At 37.4% G+C, this 16,927-nt stretch overlaps 1 protein-coding gene across 2 annotated transcripts in view; it reads left to right on the top strand.

Annotated features, from left to right (window-relative positions):
* LOC144446608 (nucleolysin TIAR-like) overlaps positions 1-12,677 on the top strand; it is a 116,706-nt gene extending 104,029 nt beyond the window's left edge. For both annotated transcript variants that reach the window (XM_078136410.1, XM_078136411.1), the window contains 6 exons: positions 2,942-3,047; positions 3,340-3,432; positions 4,047-4,131; positions 4,718-4,838; positions 8,370-8,533; positions 9,599-12,677. In XM_078136410.1, the coding sequence (XP_077992536.1) occupies positions 2,942-3,047; positions 3,340-3,432; positions 4,047-4,131; positions 4,718-4,838; positions 8,370-8,533; positions 9,599-9,812 (783 nt within the window). In that variant the 3' untranslated portion in view covers positions 9,813-12,677. The remainder of the gene's footprint in view (positions 1-2,941; positions 3,048-3,339; positions 3,433-4,046; positions 4,132-4,717; positions 4,839-8,369; positions 8,534-9,598) is intronic.
* The last annotated feature ends 4,250 nt before the right edge of the window (positions 12,678-16,927 follow it).

The raw sequence follows: 16,927 nt of genomic DNA, 5'->3' as shown, positions 1-16,927 counted from the left end.
GTGTATACATGTGTGTATCTGTGGATATGTGTATAAATGTGTGTATCTGTGGATATGTGTATACATGTGTGTATCTGTGGATATGTGTGTAGATGTGTGTATCTGTGGATATGTGTATACATGTGTGTATCTGTGGATATGTGTGTAGATGTGTGTATGCTTGTTTGTCAGTGGTTGTACATTAACACATGATATTTTGTATTGGGGTCATTTGTTTGTATGCGTGTTACGGGTAGGAAGTTGGGAAATTAAAACTCAGAATTTTTACCAATGTTGCCCTCTAAAAAAATGTAAGATAACAGTTCCTACATGTTTGGATCTGTGTAAGTTTTTAATACCAGGATAGATTACATTACTGTTAAAGTAACGGTGTATCTGTATCTGTATCTGTATCTGTATCTGTATCTGTATCTGTATCTGTATCTGTATCTGTATCTGTATCTGTATCTGTGTCTGTGTCTGTGTCTGTGTCTGTGTCTGTGTCTGTGTCTGTCTCTGTGTCTGTCTCTGTGTCTGTCTCTGTGTCTGTGTCTGTGTCTGTGTCTGTGTCTGTGTCTGTTGTTCTTATAAATATTTGTATATACATTTACCAGTACATGCATTTTATTCATGCATGTGTTCTTTCATCAAATCATGTATGTATGCAAGTACCATGTATTTGTGTAGATTGTGTGTGTGTGTGTGTGTGTGTGTGTGTGTGTGTGTGTGTTTTCATAATGGTATATTTTGGGGTTTTTTGACAGTGTGTACACATACGCCTGCCTGCCTGTTGTCTTCATGTCTTTCCCTATCCACATCCACTATCCCCATGTCATCTCCATGTTGTCTTTCCCTATCCACTCTCTTCCATGTCATCTCTATGTTGTCTTTCCCCATCCACTCTCTTCCATGTCATCTCTATGTTGTCTTTCCCTATCCACTCTCTTCCATGTCATCTCTATGTTGTCTTTCCCTATCCACTCTCTTCCATGTCATCTCTATGTTGTCTTTCCCTATCCACTCTCTTCCATGTCATCTCTATGTTGTCTTTCCCTATCCACTCTCTTCAATGTCATCTCTATGTTGTCTTTCCCTATCCACTCTCTTCCATGTCATCTCTATGTTGTCTTTCCCTAACCTCTATCCCTCATGTCATCTCTATGTTGTCTTTCTCCATCCACTCTCCCCCATGTCATCTCTATGTTGTCTTTCCCTATCCACTCTCCCCCATGTCATCTCTATGTTGTCTTTTCCTATCCACTCTCCATGTTGTCTTTCCCTTTCCACATCCACTATCCCCATGTCATCTCTATGTTGTCTTTTCCTATCCACTCTCCTCCATGTCATCTCTATGTTGCTTTTCCTATCCACTCTCCCCCATGTCATCTCTATGTTGTCTTTCCCTATCCACTCTCTTCCATGTCATCTCTATGTTGTCTTTCCCTATCCACTCTCCTCCATGTCATCTCTATGTTGTCTTTCCCCGTCCACTCTCTTCTATGTCATCTCTATGTTGTCTTTCCCCATCCACTCTCTTCCATGTCATCTCTATGTTGTCTTTCCCTATCCACTCTCCCCCATGTCATCTCTATGTTGTCTTTCCCTATCCACTCTCCATATTGTCTTTCCCTATCCACTCTCCCCCATGTCATCTCTATGTTGTCTTTTCCTATCCACTCTCCATGTTGTCTTTCCCTTTCCACATCCACTATCCCCATGTCATCTCTATGTTGTCTTTTCCTATCCACTCTCCTCCATGTCATCTCTATGTTGCTTTTCCTATCCACTCTCCCCCATGTCATCTCTATGTTGTCTTTCCCTATCCACTCTCCCCCATGTCATCTCTATGTTGTCTTTCCCTATCCACTCTCTTCCATGTCATCTCTATGTTGTCTTTCCCTATCCACTCTCCTCCATGTCATCTCTATGTTGTCTTTCCCCGTCCACTCTCTTCTATGTCATCTCTATGTTGTCTTTCCCCATCCACTCTCTTCCATGTCATCTCTATGTTGTCTTTCCCTATCCACTCTCCCCCATGTCATCTCTATGTTGTCTTTCCCTATCCACTCTCCATATTGTCATCTTTGTGTTGTCTTTTCCCATCCACTCTCCGCCATGTCATCTTTGTATGTCTTTTCCCATCTTCTATTCTATATTCCTTGTCTATTCCTCCTCCTTCCATTAGTTATCAGTGCGTTCAATCTCCAACAAATTTCCTAGTCCCTGATATAATGTGAGATGTAGGATCACTTAGGCAAGCTATCTTATCAGCTTTCATCTCCATACAATATTCATCATGTTTATCAGTGTAATATGAATATGATATATGACTGCATCAGGTGTATGTGATGGCTTTGTCTACCCTATGTCATCTATGTTTTATGACTACGAATAAATATCTCTCCACTGAATGATGGCCTGCTCAAGGTTGCCATGCAAATGTTTATAGTACCCCGAGGATTCAGTGTCATTCATAGCATAATTGGACTTGAAAAATTATGAATATCTGAACAAAAATGATCAGAAGTTATCTAACATGTCATGCAAGTTTGTGTAGGCCTAATACAAGTCTTTGTTTTTATCCTGTAAACTAATAAAAAAAAGACTTTAAAAAAACAGTATCAGCTGGGATTACTTTAAATTAAGATTACTATTGACTGTGTTTGAACTCTAGAGGGCGCTGTTTATACTAACACTGTTTAGAAAAAAAAGGGCTCCAGAGAGTGCTGTTTGATGGAAAATGTTCACTTGAACAGACAGAATTTCGATATTCATTTCAACTACAGCATATGGGAGGGGGAGGGGGGTACATTTGTTGTAATTAATAGTATGGGGAACTGTAATTTTTTTGGGAGAACCCAGTGATTACAATGTAGGTAGAATTTATCAAGGAAACTGCCCTGTGGCAAAGACATCTGATATTGAACACATTATGCTGAGACTGTCAATTCTTGTTTTCCAGGAAGCAGAGAATGCAATCAAAGGGATGAGTGGACAGTGGCTTGCAGGCAGATCTATTCGCACAAATTGGGCAACGCGGAAACCACCACCGCCAAGGCAATGTGAACGTAAGTATATGATGATGATGAAGTCACCTTTCCTAGGATAATGGAGTTATAAAGATATGGTCAATCAAATGGTAGTTTTTACGTGAAGGTACAGATATAAATTTTCATTTGTAAATAAATGAATGAATTTTGATTGTTTAAGTGACAGAGCAAGCTGAGATAGACTGTCATGGAAGCCACAGTATTATTTCACATGACTGCCAAGGAACTCTTAGTATGGATGTTGGTTGAGGTGTGAACATTTATATGTTGTGTGTGTTGAACTAATTCTCATAAATTCTGTTCTTTATAGCTGTGAAACAGTATTCGTATGAGGAGATCCTCCAGCAGGCAAACTACACAAACACAACTGTATATTGTGGAGGCGTATCTGCAGGTCTTACAGGTTAGTGTTTAATATCACACAAAACTTGACAGAACTGAAGTGGAAAAAAAAGCATATTTGCTGTCATAAATGCAGAGCAAATGTGAACTCTTTTCAGTATTTGAGAATATGCAAGATTGATATGGTGAGTTGACACTTAGTAGCAATGCTGTAGAATGGATGACAAAGACTTTGTATCTGCACCCAGTGATGAGATATTACACAGTAGATTGGTGAATAAAAGCGCCACCAGTGTTGTACTGTTATCACTATACAACTGATAACACCAAAGTAAAGCGTTTTCTATATGTACCACAATCATTTATAGCATCCATATCAAGTACAGCTCATAACACCGAAGTAAAGAGTTTTCTGCATGTATGACAATGGCATCCATATCAAGTGTAAAAGTATACTGTTTCATTAGCTAATTGACCACTTTAGAAAGGCCACATGCTAGGCTTGTAAATAAACCAATTGAAACAGTATACTTTTATACTTCATATGAATGCTATAAACAAGTGTAACACAAAGTGCGTTACTTTCAATCTTACTTGTTGTATGTTAACAGTTAGACTGCTAAAGTTGGTGCTGTTAGACAAAATTATGATCATTTTGATTTCTCTGAATTACAGAGGCAAAGATGCGAGAAGTTTTCAACATGTATGGACAGATCCAAGAAGTGAGAGTTTTCCCGGACAAGGGTTATGCCTTCATACGGTATGTGTCAACAGTAGCAAAGTATGATTAAAGCTCATCTGTGCAAACGTTCAGTTCATGAATTTAACTTCATATTGCACCAAAACTTTTAAGTAGCTTACCAAAGCTTTCGCCAGGTATCTACCATGGCTTTGTCAGTGTTTTCTAAAGTCACGACACATGCATGACTTCTGACAATTGTCACAAAGTCTCGGAAGTTGAGAATAAAGTTATTCATATTGTCTCGGTGTCGTAAGCACTGCATCATTAAAACAAATATTGGAATGACATATCTCTATTTGCAGGAATGAATTGTTCATACCTTAATTTTGTACATAGTTGTCAGCGCTTTGTCAGTGAATCAATCAAATTTATTCAACTAACTCTTCAGAACGATTTAAATGCAAGTGGGAAGAGGAGAACCAATTTTGATTCCATATTTAAGAGAGTCAACATTGAACATTGGGATGGGACTAATATGATACACCGCTACTCACTCATTTGATAAAAAATTTAATCCAAACATGCGGCGGTGATTTTTGGAGATGAGAAAACAAAATTATGTTGTTTCAAGAGTGATGAAAATTTATTTTCTTTTATGTTTCAGCTTTTCGACCCATGAGAGTGCCGCCCATGCTATCCTACACGTAAATGGAGCTCAGATCAATGGTCACTCAGTCAAGTGTTCTTGGGGCAAGGAGTCATCAGACCCACTCTATCAGGCACAGGTAATAACAATCCCAGGTTCTTCATGGCTATCTCACACACATATCGTTGTGTCAGTGCCGTAAGGTCGTATATGCTATACAATTGTATATCAGATATGACCTTACTGCACTGACGCGAAGATATATTTGTTTCACTGAGTTCTCATTTTTGTCTGTCTGTCCATCTATCCATCTATCCATCTACCCATCCATCCGTCCGTCCGTCTGTCTGTCTGTCTGTCTACCTGTCCATCCATCTGTCTGTCTGTTAACTTATTCAGAACACTTTACTCTCAATCTTTCGGTCATTTTTCTGTGGCCATGTCTTTATTCAGGGCAATGCCAGTGTACGAAACAAAAGGTCTATTGTACAGTATTTCTTAACAAGTAACACTAGACACAGTAATTTTGCCACATCACCTCACTTCACTTCACTTCTGTTTTTAATGACTAAAGAGAAATTATACATCTTTGCAGAGAATACGTTGTTAAAACCATGAGATATTTATTCCCCAATATTTTTCTTGTATTGTAAAGAGACCTAGGGGGCTTTGTCACCACGAGTCACAAGATGAGTAGTGAAAAAACCCTTAGATCATGCACATTTTCTGGCTAAATGAAGAAAAATATTCGGGGGAATAATATAATTATACCTCCTCAAGAATGATTTACAAAAACGTTTGCAAAATAATTTTTAATTTGAAAGTTTTGGCTCATAATTCTGCACTGCAGAACCAACGACATAGATACAGGTTGTCTTGATACAGGATGACCATGATATAGATTCTGTATTTTTTGTTTGAACCTGTTCAACTTTGCTTGCATGAGGTATAATCTCTTGATAGATTTGCACAAGAGTGCAAGGTATTACACACACACACACACACACACACACACACACACACACACACACACACACACACACACACACACACACACACGCACGCACGCACGCACACACACATTATAGGGTAAGGACAAACATATTGGTTTTGCTGGGATATTCCCTGTATCATATTTGTGTTACAGTGAATCCAACTGTACGTATTTGAAATCTGTGTAAAACAGAAGGTGATGTTTAACAGCACTGAAATAAACACCAATCAGTTTTGATACCAGGACAATTAGATGCTATTCCTCAACATTTTTCTTCATTCAGCCAAGGAAAATATGAGTGACCTAAGGGGGGCCTTTGTCACTAAGAATCTCTAGAGGAATAGTGACAACCCTTAGGTTATGAGTATTTACCAGTTGAATGAAGAAAAATATTGGAGACTAACACACTTATACCAGTACCAGTAATATCAAAGAAAAAATTGGAAAAAGTAATGGCAATTTTGAACGTTTTGACTCATATTTCGAACACAGCAAAAGCAGTGATGTTGACACACATTGTCGTGACACAGAAGTTTATAGTCCATATTTTTTGTTCAACTTGGCTTGTGCAATGAGAAATATTCCAGGAGAACCAATATCAGTCCAAAAGTGACTCCAAGGTGATAATGAACATCCTTGTCACTGTGGCTACACATGTAAATGTAACAATGAAAGTTATGTCTTCACATTGTTACGTATAAAATAATTTCACATTTTTCTGCAAGACTTTCTGATTACATAGATTGTAAGATACGTAGTGTCATTCAGCCCTAAATCACTGTCTTCTCATTGGGTGCTGGCTGATTGGCATGGCACAACACATCGTATCATACAAGACTACTGATCACAAACTGGCTTTGACTTCCTACATTGGCATTCCCCTGTAACATGCATCTTATGGTACTTGTATTAAAGCTGCTACTCCATCTCATTGTCATTCATAGCTATTCTTTCCCATATCTTATGTTTATTTTTGTGCTGCTTTTCTTCCTTCAAATCTTTTATCTATCCACATGGCAGACTGCTGTTTGGCTAATTATGCCATGTCAGTAGTGTCTGTTTGTTAGAACCTGCCTTTAATCACAAAAGTTAGTTATGATAGTCAGCAGGGTTAGTTTAACAGTCAGCAGGGTAAGTTTGATAGTCAGCAGGGTTAGTTTGATAGTCAGCATGGTTAGTTTGATAGTCAGCATGGTTAGTTCGATAGTCAGCAGGGTTAGTTTAACAGTCAGCATGGTTAGTTTGATAATGGGGTTGGTTTAACAGTCAGCAGGGTTAGTTGATAGTCAGCATGGTTAGTTGATAGTCAGCAGGGTTAGTTAGATATGGTTAGTTGATAGTCAGCAGGGTTAGTTAGATATGGTTAGTTGATAGTCAGCAGGGTTAGTTTGATAGTAGGGTTAGTTTGATAGTCAGCAGGGTTAGCATGATAGTCAGCATGGTTAGTTTGATAGTCAGCGGGGTTAGTTTGATAGTCAGCAGGGTTAGTCTAACAGTCAGCAGGGTTAGTTTGATAGTCAGCATGGTTAGTTCGATAGTCAGCAGGGTTAGTTTGATAGTCAGCAGGGTTAGTTTGATAATGGGGTTGGTTTAACAGTCAGCAGAGTTAGTTGATAGTCAGCATGGTAAGTTAAATATGGTTAGTTTGATAGTCAGCATGGTTAGTTTGATAGTCAGCATGGTTAGTTTGATAGTCAGCAGGGTTAGTCTAACAGTCAGCAGGGTGAGTTGATAGTCAGCAGGGTTAGTTGATATTCAGCATGGTTAGTTTGATAGTCAGCAGGGTTAGTCTAACAGTCAGCAGGGTTAGTTGATAGTCAGCATGGTTAGTTTAACAGTCAGCAGGGTGAGTTTGATAGTCAGCATGGTTAGTTTGATATGGTTAGTTTGATAGTCAGCAGGGTGAGTTTGATAGTCAGCATGGTTAGTTGATAGTCAGCTGGGTAAGTTTGATATGGTTAGTTTGATAGTCAGCAGGGTTAGTTTGATATGGTTAGTTTGATAGTCAGCAGGGTTAGTTGATAGTCAGCATGGTTAGTTTAACAGTCAGCAGGGTTAGTTTGATAGTCAGCAGGGTTAGTTGATAGTCAGCATGGTTAGTTTGATAGTCAGCAGGGTTAGTCTAACAGTCAGCAGGGTGAGTTGATAGTCAGCAGGGTTAGTTGATATTCAGCATGGTTAGTTTGATAGTCAGCAGGGTTAGTCTAACAGTCAGCAGGGTTAGTTGATAGTCAGCATGGTTAGTTTAACAGTCAGCAGGGTGAGTTTGATAGTCAGCATGGTTAGTTTGATATGGTTAGTTTGATAGTCAGCAGGGTGAGTTTGATAGTCAGCATGGTTAGTTGATAGTCAGCTGGGTAAGTTTGATATGGTTAGTTTGATAGTCAGCAGGGTTAGTTTGATATGGTTAGTTTGATAGTCAGCAGGGTTAGTTGATAGTCAGCATGGTTAGTTTAACAGTCAGCAGGGTTAGTTTGATAGTCAGCAGGGTTAGTTGATAGTCAGCATGGTTAGTTTAACAGTCAGCAGGGTGAGTTTGATAGTCAGCATGGTTAGTTTGATAGTCAGCATGGTTAGTTTGATAGTCAGCAGGGTTAGTTTGATAGTCAGTATTCATAAGGCCTCATATCCTGGCAGTAGACTGATCAGTTTCTTTTCATTTCTATCTCGCCAAAGCAGCAACAACAAAATACATACAATCCGTATTACAATTACCAGCAGGGTGGTTGGAACCAATACTACCAATATACCCAGCAACAACAGATCCAGCCACAGCAATATTGTCATGGAGCTGCCCCAGTACCTCAACAAGGTTACAACTACTATCAGCCGTACCAAGGGTAAGTTATGTCTCTGGCCATTCACTTAAGCTGCTCTCAGCCACTTACAACTGCTCTCAGCCGTACCAAGGGTAAGTTATGTCTCTGGCTATTCACTAGCACTTAAACTGTTCTCAGCCACTTACAGCTTTTCTCAGTCGTACCAAGGGTAAGTTATGTCTCTGGCCATTCACTTAAACTGCTCTCAGCAATACCAAGGGTAAGTTATGTCTCTTGCTATTCACTTAAACTGCTCTCAGCCATACCAAGGGTGAGTTGTCTACCAAGGGTAAGTTGTGTCTCTGGCCATTCACTTAAACTGCTCTCAGCTCAGTGAAAAATGTAGTGACATTGCCAGATTAGCACGATCTGGAGATGAACATGAAAAATGGTCATCTTTCTCTTTAACATCATGAATTGCTGAGGCATCTTTGTTTTCATAGTTAAATTAGTTGTGTGCCATAGTTGTGCAGATATACTCATTCTGTAATCAATATATTGTGAACATTATATGAATCAAATACTTGCTACCAGGGACACCATTCATTTTTTGAGTCTAATTAAATCAACAGTCATTGATAGCATATATTAACATGTCACAATACCAGCCGAGATTTTGTCCTTGTCATAGTGCAAGTGTGGACAACCAAACTTTGTTTTAAAACTGCATTTATTTGAAGGGGAGGGTAAGGTAGCCATAGGGTTGTCAGTGACCGAGTGGTTAAACCACTTGCTTCTTACAACTGCAGTTGGGGTTTGAACCCATTCAGGGTTTGATTAAATTTATCACACTGTAAGTAAGAAGAGTGTCGTTCAGTTTGACTCTACCAAACAATGCAGGTTTTCCACAGGTACTCCGGTTTCCTCCTGCATTAACACACTGAACCCATGTGGGATGGCCCTCACTGGACTTCTTGGGAGACAAGTGTTTATATACTTATAGAACTATCACGTATAAATAAAGATTATTATAATGAAGCAAGGAGAGCCAAACTTTGGTTAAAACTGTTAATTTTACTTAAAGCAAAGATAAGTCAGACTTTGTTTCCTTAATTTAAATATCCTAATTTATGTTTTACTTGACAGACCTAATATGATGGTTGGTTACAACATGCAAGGCTATGGGGCCCAGGCTGGGCAGCCAGCAGCTACAGCAGCCATCACAGGACAGAATTATGCAGCAAGCCAACAACAGCCTGCAATGAACCAAGTGATGCAGCCAAGTAACCCAGGTGGCCTATTACCAACACCAGCAACACAACCCAACTTCATGCAGCCACAGGGATACCAAGCACAGTAAACAATTCTGCCATGGATAATTCGGATGACATTGCCATGACAACAACAGCATGACAAATCCATATGATTTCATTTTGTAACACGAGAAAAAAAATTCATGTCATCAGGCCACGTACAGTGGTGAGGACACTTTTGTGACCAGTTTTTTGAAAAATTTGTGGTCGTTCATGGCAATGTCATCTGATTGAACTTGGAGTTTCAGTTTTACAAAGTACTTGTGGCTATTGTTGGAATAAAGCGAGAAAAGCGAACGACAACAAAAGCCATGTCAGGGTCTGTGTAACAGAAAGACTGAGCTGCTGAATACCAATGAATTAATTTCCTTCATTTTGTGATAAGTCCTCTGATTGGCTGACTTATATGTGATGAATATGCTAATTGGCTAGCTTTGATTTGACTGTCCAATTCTCAACTGTTTTATAGCAAAGTCAAGGACAGCATCCTGGCGATGTTGTTCTACTGTACAGGATTTATAACAAAAAAAAAAGAAAACATTCACATGATGAAAAACTTACTCAGAATATTGTTTTAACAATTGACAAGGAGTATTAACAGGAAAAAAATAAATATTTTCTGATATTAGTGAAGCGAAGCCAAACAGAGGGTTTACCACAAACAGACAAATTCATTTGTGTAAAAAGAATTTTAATATGGCCAATACTGGCCGCACTGTGTAAAGAACGTAGATTTCATAGAAGAACCCTTGAAAATTTATGTAGTTTAGTTGAATGTCAGAAGTGTGATTTTTTGGGCTAGCCTTCCATGTGAACAAAAACACCTAGTTGTAGAGTGGTATCTGAGTGTGTGGTTTTTTTCTAATGTATAGACATAACAAAAGCTAAATATTCCTGAGCAGAGAGAGTTTTGTAACTCCATAATATTGGTATGTGTGTGTGAAAAAAAAAACAGTCACTGTGATGGTTATATATCCCCTCAGCTTGCCTATCTGTTGTATATCTATTTTCTGCCCTTTGTAAATTTCAAAACCTTACAGAAGTGAACATGAATTTCTTTGTATGGTAATGTGTCACCTCGGTCTTTTTATAGCATCCCTGAGACACAATAGAATCAACTTGACCCAAAATTAAAAAAAACATGGGTTGTTGAAACAAAGGTGAAAGGGATCAGGTTTTGCGAGATGACACGCTCAGTGCACTTTTATAGTTTGCATAGGCTGCAGTGGAACTCCCATCATTCTTTACGTGAGTATTTTTTTAACAATCAAATTCTTAAGATGTACTAAAATCATTTTATTTTTTCTGGGTTATTTTTTTTTTTTTTGCCAAAATTTTGTAGCAAGAACTCCAATTTCAAATTTGCTGTTATGATAATATAAAGTACTAGGTCAAAGTTGAATGTATTGTATAAAAGGTTAAATCAGTAATAAAATATCTGACAAATTTGGTTTTATTCAAAAAAAAAGTCTCAGGCAACAAGATACTAATGTTATTTCTAACCAATGTAAAAAAAAAAACTCCTCCAGGCTGATTCTCATACCCTTTGCATTGTCTGACAAATATGAACATTTAACGAAATGTCTCTTTTATGAAAAAACAAACAAAACATAGTTCTATTTTGTCTAAAATGTTGATTATTTGTGTATACTTGCCAATCTCCTAATCAGACTTTTTCTGAACAATAGACTTCGTTGTTCAATGTACAGAGACTGATACAAATATGATAGTAGCTTAACAATTTTTTCCTAGATATTCGATTTTATAGACTAAAAAAATTGGAAGGCAGCTGTGTTTTCATAATTTTTATTTTTGCAGGAACCATCAGACAGTGCAAAGGGTAACGACTAGAAAACTTTTTAATACGAAAAGAACAGTTTGAAGCTCTTTACATTTCAAAGTTTGGTAGTACTTGACTGTTCACAGGATTTTTGATGTTTTGGTGGGGTTCTGTTGTCAGAATAGGATAGCAGAAAATCGGGTAGTCTTGTCAGCTTTGTGGAGATAATCATTTCTTATTTGGATGTTGTGTTGCCATGGAAATTTTGCTGCTGTTTCCTAGCAACAGTATCCTGATGTTAAGAGAGGTGTGCAAGAGTTTTTTGAATACCCAGTTGCATACAGAGTTGTTGTCGAGTTGTGACTGTCAACAAAAATTAGCATTGTGTAATTCTGTTTTTTGCTGTTTATTTATGTACTTGCATACAAAAAGTGTCGAATGTTATTGAGATCTTGTAAAAAAAAACCCATGAGAATATTGATAATCTCTTATTTGTACAGAAGGATAGGAAATCTTTTGATACACACACATATACCTAATATGTTTAAATCCATGGTAATGACCTAGTCATGTTTTGTACATGGAATCAGGTGACCGTCATATGACCGTCACGTGACCCACAACTTTGCTGATTATGTCAACACAGGGATGAAGGCTAGTACGTATAATTTGTCTGAAAAGTCAGAGAAATTTTAAAAAAGATATTAAAAAAAAAAACTTTTTTGAGAGAGCAAACTGCTTAAAAAATAGATAACAGTACAGTTAATACAAGGGGAGAGAGTGTTTGTGTTTAAAGGGTATAGGTTCTGTAGCTTTAGCTGTAGTTGTATTATATACAAAAAAACACTCCAAAAAAAAAAATAATTGCAGTACATAAAAAGCTGCCTTAGAAGAGAAATCAGTAGGCCTAACTTATGAATCCATTTGAAGGGACAAAAAAAATGTTGTAGATAATATAGGAGTAGTTACATAGATAAGGAGAACAAATGTACTGTTTTAGATAGTGATTGTTGGATTCTTAGTTTATTGTATGTAACTGACAAAACCAGTTGCCATAGTAATGAATAAATCTTCAAAAAGCTTTGTATTCATCCAATTGGACACCTGGTTTTGCAGATGAACAGGTAACAAGCAAATAAAAATATAATTTGTAAATTAATTGTCTGTGTATTTACTTCCGTTGTCCAGTGTGTGTGTGTGTGTGTGTATGTGTTGAAGTATGGATGGACTGGTTCTGTGCTGTTTCACCTCTTTCAGCAATAATTATATGATTCTTCAATGTTTGTTTGTGTAGATTTGTTTCCATGTTTTAAGGGGTATGGGCCAGACTGTAAGATATGTTGTGTCGTTCCCGCCTCCTCTCTCCTCCGGTGCGGGCGGGCACCCCGTCATGGCATACCTTACAGACGAGGTATGGGCCAGATCTTTGGTGAAATGTTCACAAGTAGAAACAGCATAGTTTGGACATGTGACATGCATGTGTTCATCATGTGCAGATATTGTTGCATGAAGCTCTAGGTCAATATGGCAATAAATCTGCTTATTAGGTGAAGAAATGTGAGGAATTTTGAAAATCTCATTAATTTTTTCATACCTGGTATTCAGAATGTAAAGACACAGGAGTAGCAGGAGTTAGTTCATTTTTTGGCATATCTGAAATTATTTGTACAGGAGGCATGGCAATAATCATAGCAAGTATAAATTGAGTTTTGTATCCGAGTCTCTTTAGTTTATGGGTCTCTATGTGAAATTATTTGTACAAAAGCCATAGCAACCATGACAATGATCATAACAACATTAACTTGAAACTTTCTGACCAAAACAGATTCAGGACCAAGTAAATTTCAATTTGCAAAATCCTCACCAATCATGGTCATAAGTGTTAGAGGGAAATGCCACTCAAGAAATAAAGGCATTTCAATATTCATGGCACATATGTTAATATAGCCTTCAGCGATTGGATTAGATCATACCACATGATATGGACTATTGACCTCAACTTGTATACTATATAAGGAGCACTATTTGTGTTCTGTTTTCTCTAGTGCAATGTAGCACGGAAGAGTTTAATAACAGGGATTTGCTTTGACTGGAAAGAATATGTGCTTGAGAATGTGATGTGTTATAAAACACTTATTGCCTTGCCTTATTCGGGCACTAGTAAACATCATATTACCCTTCATGCTGTTATGTAGGGACTATTCCTTCCGGGGAATACCACTCTGCGAAATAAAGATATTTTCATAAACTTTTGATGATTTTATATTACCTACATTTAACATGATGTAGGTGAGACTTTCAGCTGTGCTGGGGGTGGGGGGTGGGGGTAGTTGCAAAACAACAACCCCTCTAGGTAATAAATGTCTACTAGTGCCCTTTATAGCCATGCAATAAGTGTATACTAGTGACATAAGGTAATTTCATCCAGCCCATCACATCAGACTAGTATATCACCTTCAACAACAGTCCAAACATTGCCAGTACAAAGAGGTTAATAAGCACTTAGAAGTCATGAATACCCATTGCTCACCTATTGCATGTACATTTATGCTGACTCCCATGATGCAATATGACCCACAGCAAAAATCACTATATATGAGGCATAAGTTCAAATTGACGTTTCTCTAAAATCATGCGTAATATAGGTGATGTACAGTCAATTTCAAAATACCGTGCAGCTTTTCTGTTTGATACAACCATGCAGAAACCAACAAGAAACTGCAAATGCCACACTTCAATAGCAATATAGCATTTTTTGCTACATTTAGTCTAAATGAAATAAACTAAATGCATTGCAACTCCATGCAATATTTGGGCACTCATGTTTTTCTTAGTATCAAACACCTGATGAAGGATGCGTAAATGTCCCTTGTGGTGTTCATTTGATGTCTATATGGTGGCATGTGTAGTTCATTTCACTTAAGACAAAATGTAGCAAGAAACTGTACTCATTCAATCTTGTTATCTTAAAGTGTAGAATGCCGTTTCTTATTGGTTTCTGCGTGTGGTTCTATCAAACAGAAAAACTACCTGGTATTTTGAAATTGACTGTAAAAATCCTGAAATTGCTCGAGAACTCAAAGTTTATGAAAATCCCTTTATTTCTTGGAGTGGTATTCCCCATTAATTGCTGTTCTCTTAACATAACACGGGGCTTAATTAACACCAATATAATCAGTTGTACTACAGTACCATTGGCACTATGTCTACATTCAAGCTGCAGTATAACTACAGGTTAAGAACAGTATGTACTTTGCATTACAACTATGTTGTTTGATGCCTTTTGGTAAAACAAATGGCAGGGATACTGAACACAGGGAAATTAAACTGAATACATACCGAGAAGGCAAACATCATTATTCTTGCTCCATTCACAAGATCCTTACCAGATTAGAGAAAATGCCAGTCTTTTCCTTTACAAGCATTTGTATTCCATTCATTAACTTGCTAAGCCTCAGGGTATGCTAAAATTAATGAATTGCCTAAGTCCATGTGTTATTTATGTGCCTACAACTAAAATCTAATACATCAAAGTATTGAAATAAACTTCAAACTACATGCACTAACCATAGCTTAAAATGAATAATTGTAACCCTCAATGGACCCAGTGATATAGGAATGGTTTCTGTCTGCTCATGCATGTATTTCTCCATGCAATCACATCCGTGTATCTGCTGTGTGCTGTTCAAGGAAAAAGTCCAGTCAGACATACATGTATTTCTGCCTCAAGTACACAATTACTTCTTTCAATTGAAAGGAAATGTCCAGTCAGACTTATTTCTACCTTAGTACACTTGTATCGATTACTGTTATCAACTTAAAGGAAAAGTCCAGTCAGACTTATTTCTACCTTTGGTACACTTGCTTTGATTACTGTTATTTATCAACTTCAAGGAGAAGTCCAGTCAGACTTATTTCTACCTTAGTACACTTGTATCGATTACTGTTATCAACTTAAAGGAAAAGTCCAGTCAGACTTATTTCTACCTTTAGTACACTTGTATTGATTACTGCTATCAACTTCAAGGAAAAGTCCAATGTACTGAAGGCAGGAATAAGTCTGACTGAACTTTAACTTCAATCTTCAGTTGTAAGATTGAAAGTGAAGTACTGAGTACTATAGGTGCCCTATTATACATTTCTTTGTATTTCATCTACATGGCTATAAAACTCCATCTTTTTATGGCTGTGTCCGATGACCAAGACAGACTTAAACTTCTATATATACATAAATTTACATCTAATAGCTCGGTCACTAATTTGTAGCTATAACAGTAGTTACCCTCTGGGTGTCGCCATAACACACATATATGTTGATCATATCAATTTAAAATTGAAATATTGAACACAAAAAAAGTACTACGTATCTTTAACTAGAAACAAAATCAGACAGGTCGGAATAGATTAACATTTTAAAGTTCCTAACAAACTATCTTTTGTTTTAACAATATCTGTGTAAAACTAGAAAAAAAAAACGGTTACTAAATTTTATGCGAAGAAAGATAGTTCATGTTGTGTCATCTACCTCGGCATTTATACATGTTGTAAGCTTTGATAGTTGAAACCATCAGTCTCCGAAATCGAAATCTAACCAACTGTTTACAGTCGACTGAATCAATCTTACCAAAGACGGCAACAAATGATGCACACGAGAATAGAAATGGAATATTTCCTATTACGAAGTTGGCTGTCAAGTGTGAACGAATGTTGCCACTTTGTCTCATGATAACTTCGATCATCAAATATTTATAGTCACAAAGAGCGAAATCACTGAATGGGAGATATTCAATTTGGATTCTTTTAAAACTGTGTGAATTATTTCACATGAACGATTGATGACGAGGGAGTATCAAAAGCTGTGATGTCGAAGATGAAACTATCAAAAATGTCACTGATTCATAAAAAAAGTATACAGATTCGTGACAGATTTTTCTTGATGTAAGCTTATAATCCTGATTTGAACATTTCGATATAACTACAGCTTTGTACTTAAGAGGGAAAAAAAATGAAATTTCCGATCAATTTTTGAATGTAAATGAAAGAACCGTGGATCACTCGCTTGTCAAGGAATTCGACCCATAGGGCAAATTTTCTTTTTGTTATAGTGATCCAAGTGTGAATTTATTGAACTGTTTACAAACGGTAAAGTTCACCGTTGCACTTCCCGCCTTTTACAAGGGATGGATATTCTATAAATTGAATAGAATTTGTGTGTGTATGTCTTACTAACCGGAAGGCATATGTACATCGTGTGTACGTGTAGGTATAATGCACCAAGATCTGTTAGATGCCCCCCCCCCCCCGCACCATCCCGTAGCTAAAACGCGTGCAGGTTACAGGTGCAGTCAATAAAGTTGTTCTTGCAAAAAGCTGTCCTTTTGC

The sequence above is a fragment of the Glandiceps talaboti genome, chromosome 15, assembly GCF_964340395.1.
Source record: "Glandiceps talaboti chromosome 15, keGlaTala1.1, whole genome shotgun sequence".
Taxonomy (NCBI): domain Eukaryota; kingdom Metazoa; phylum Hemichordata; class Enteropneusta; family Spengelidae; genus Glandiceps; species Glandiceps talaboti.
Note: the sequence above shows the minus strand (reverse complement) of the source record. Positions and strands in the feature narration are given on the sequence as shown.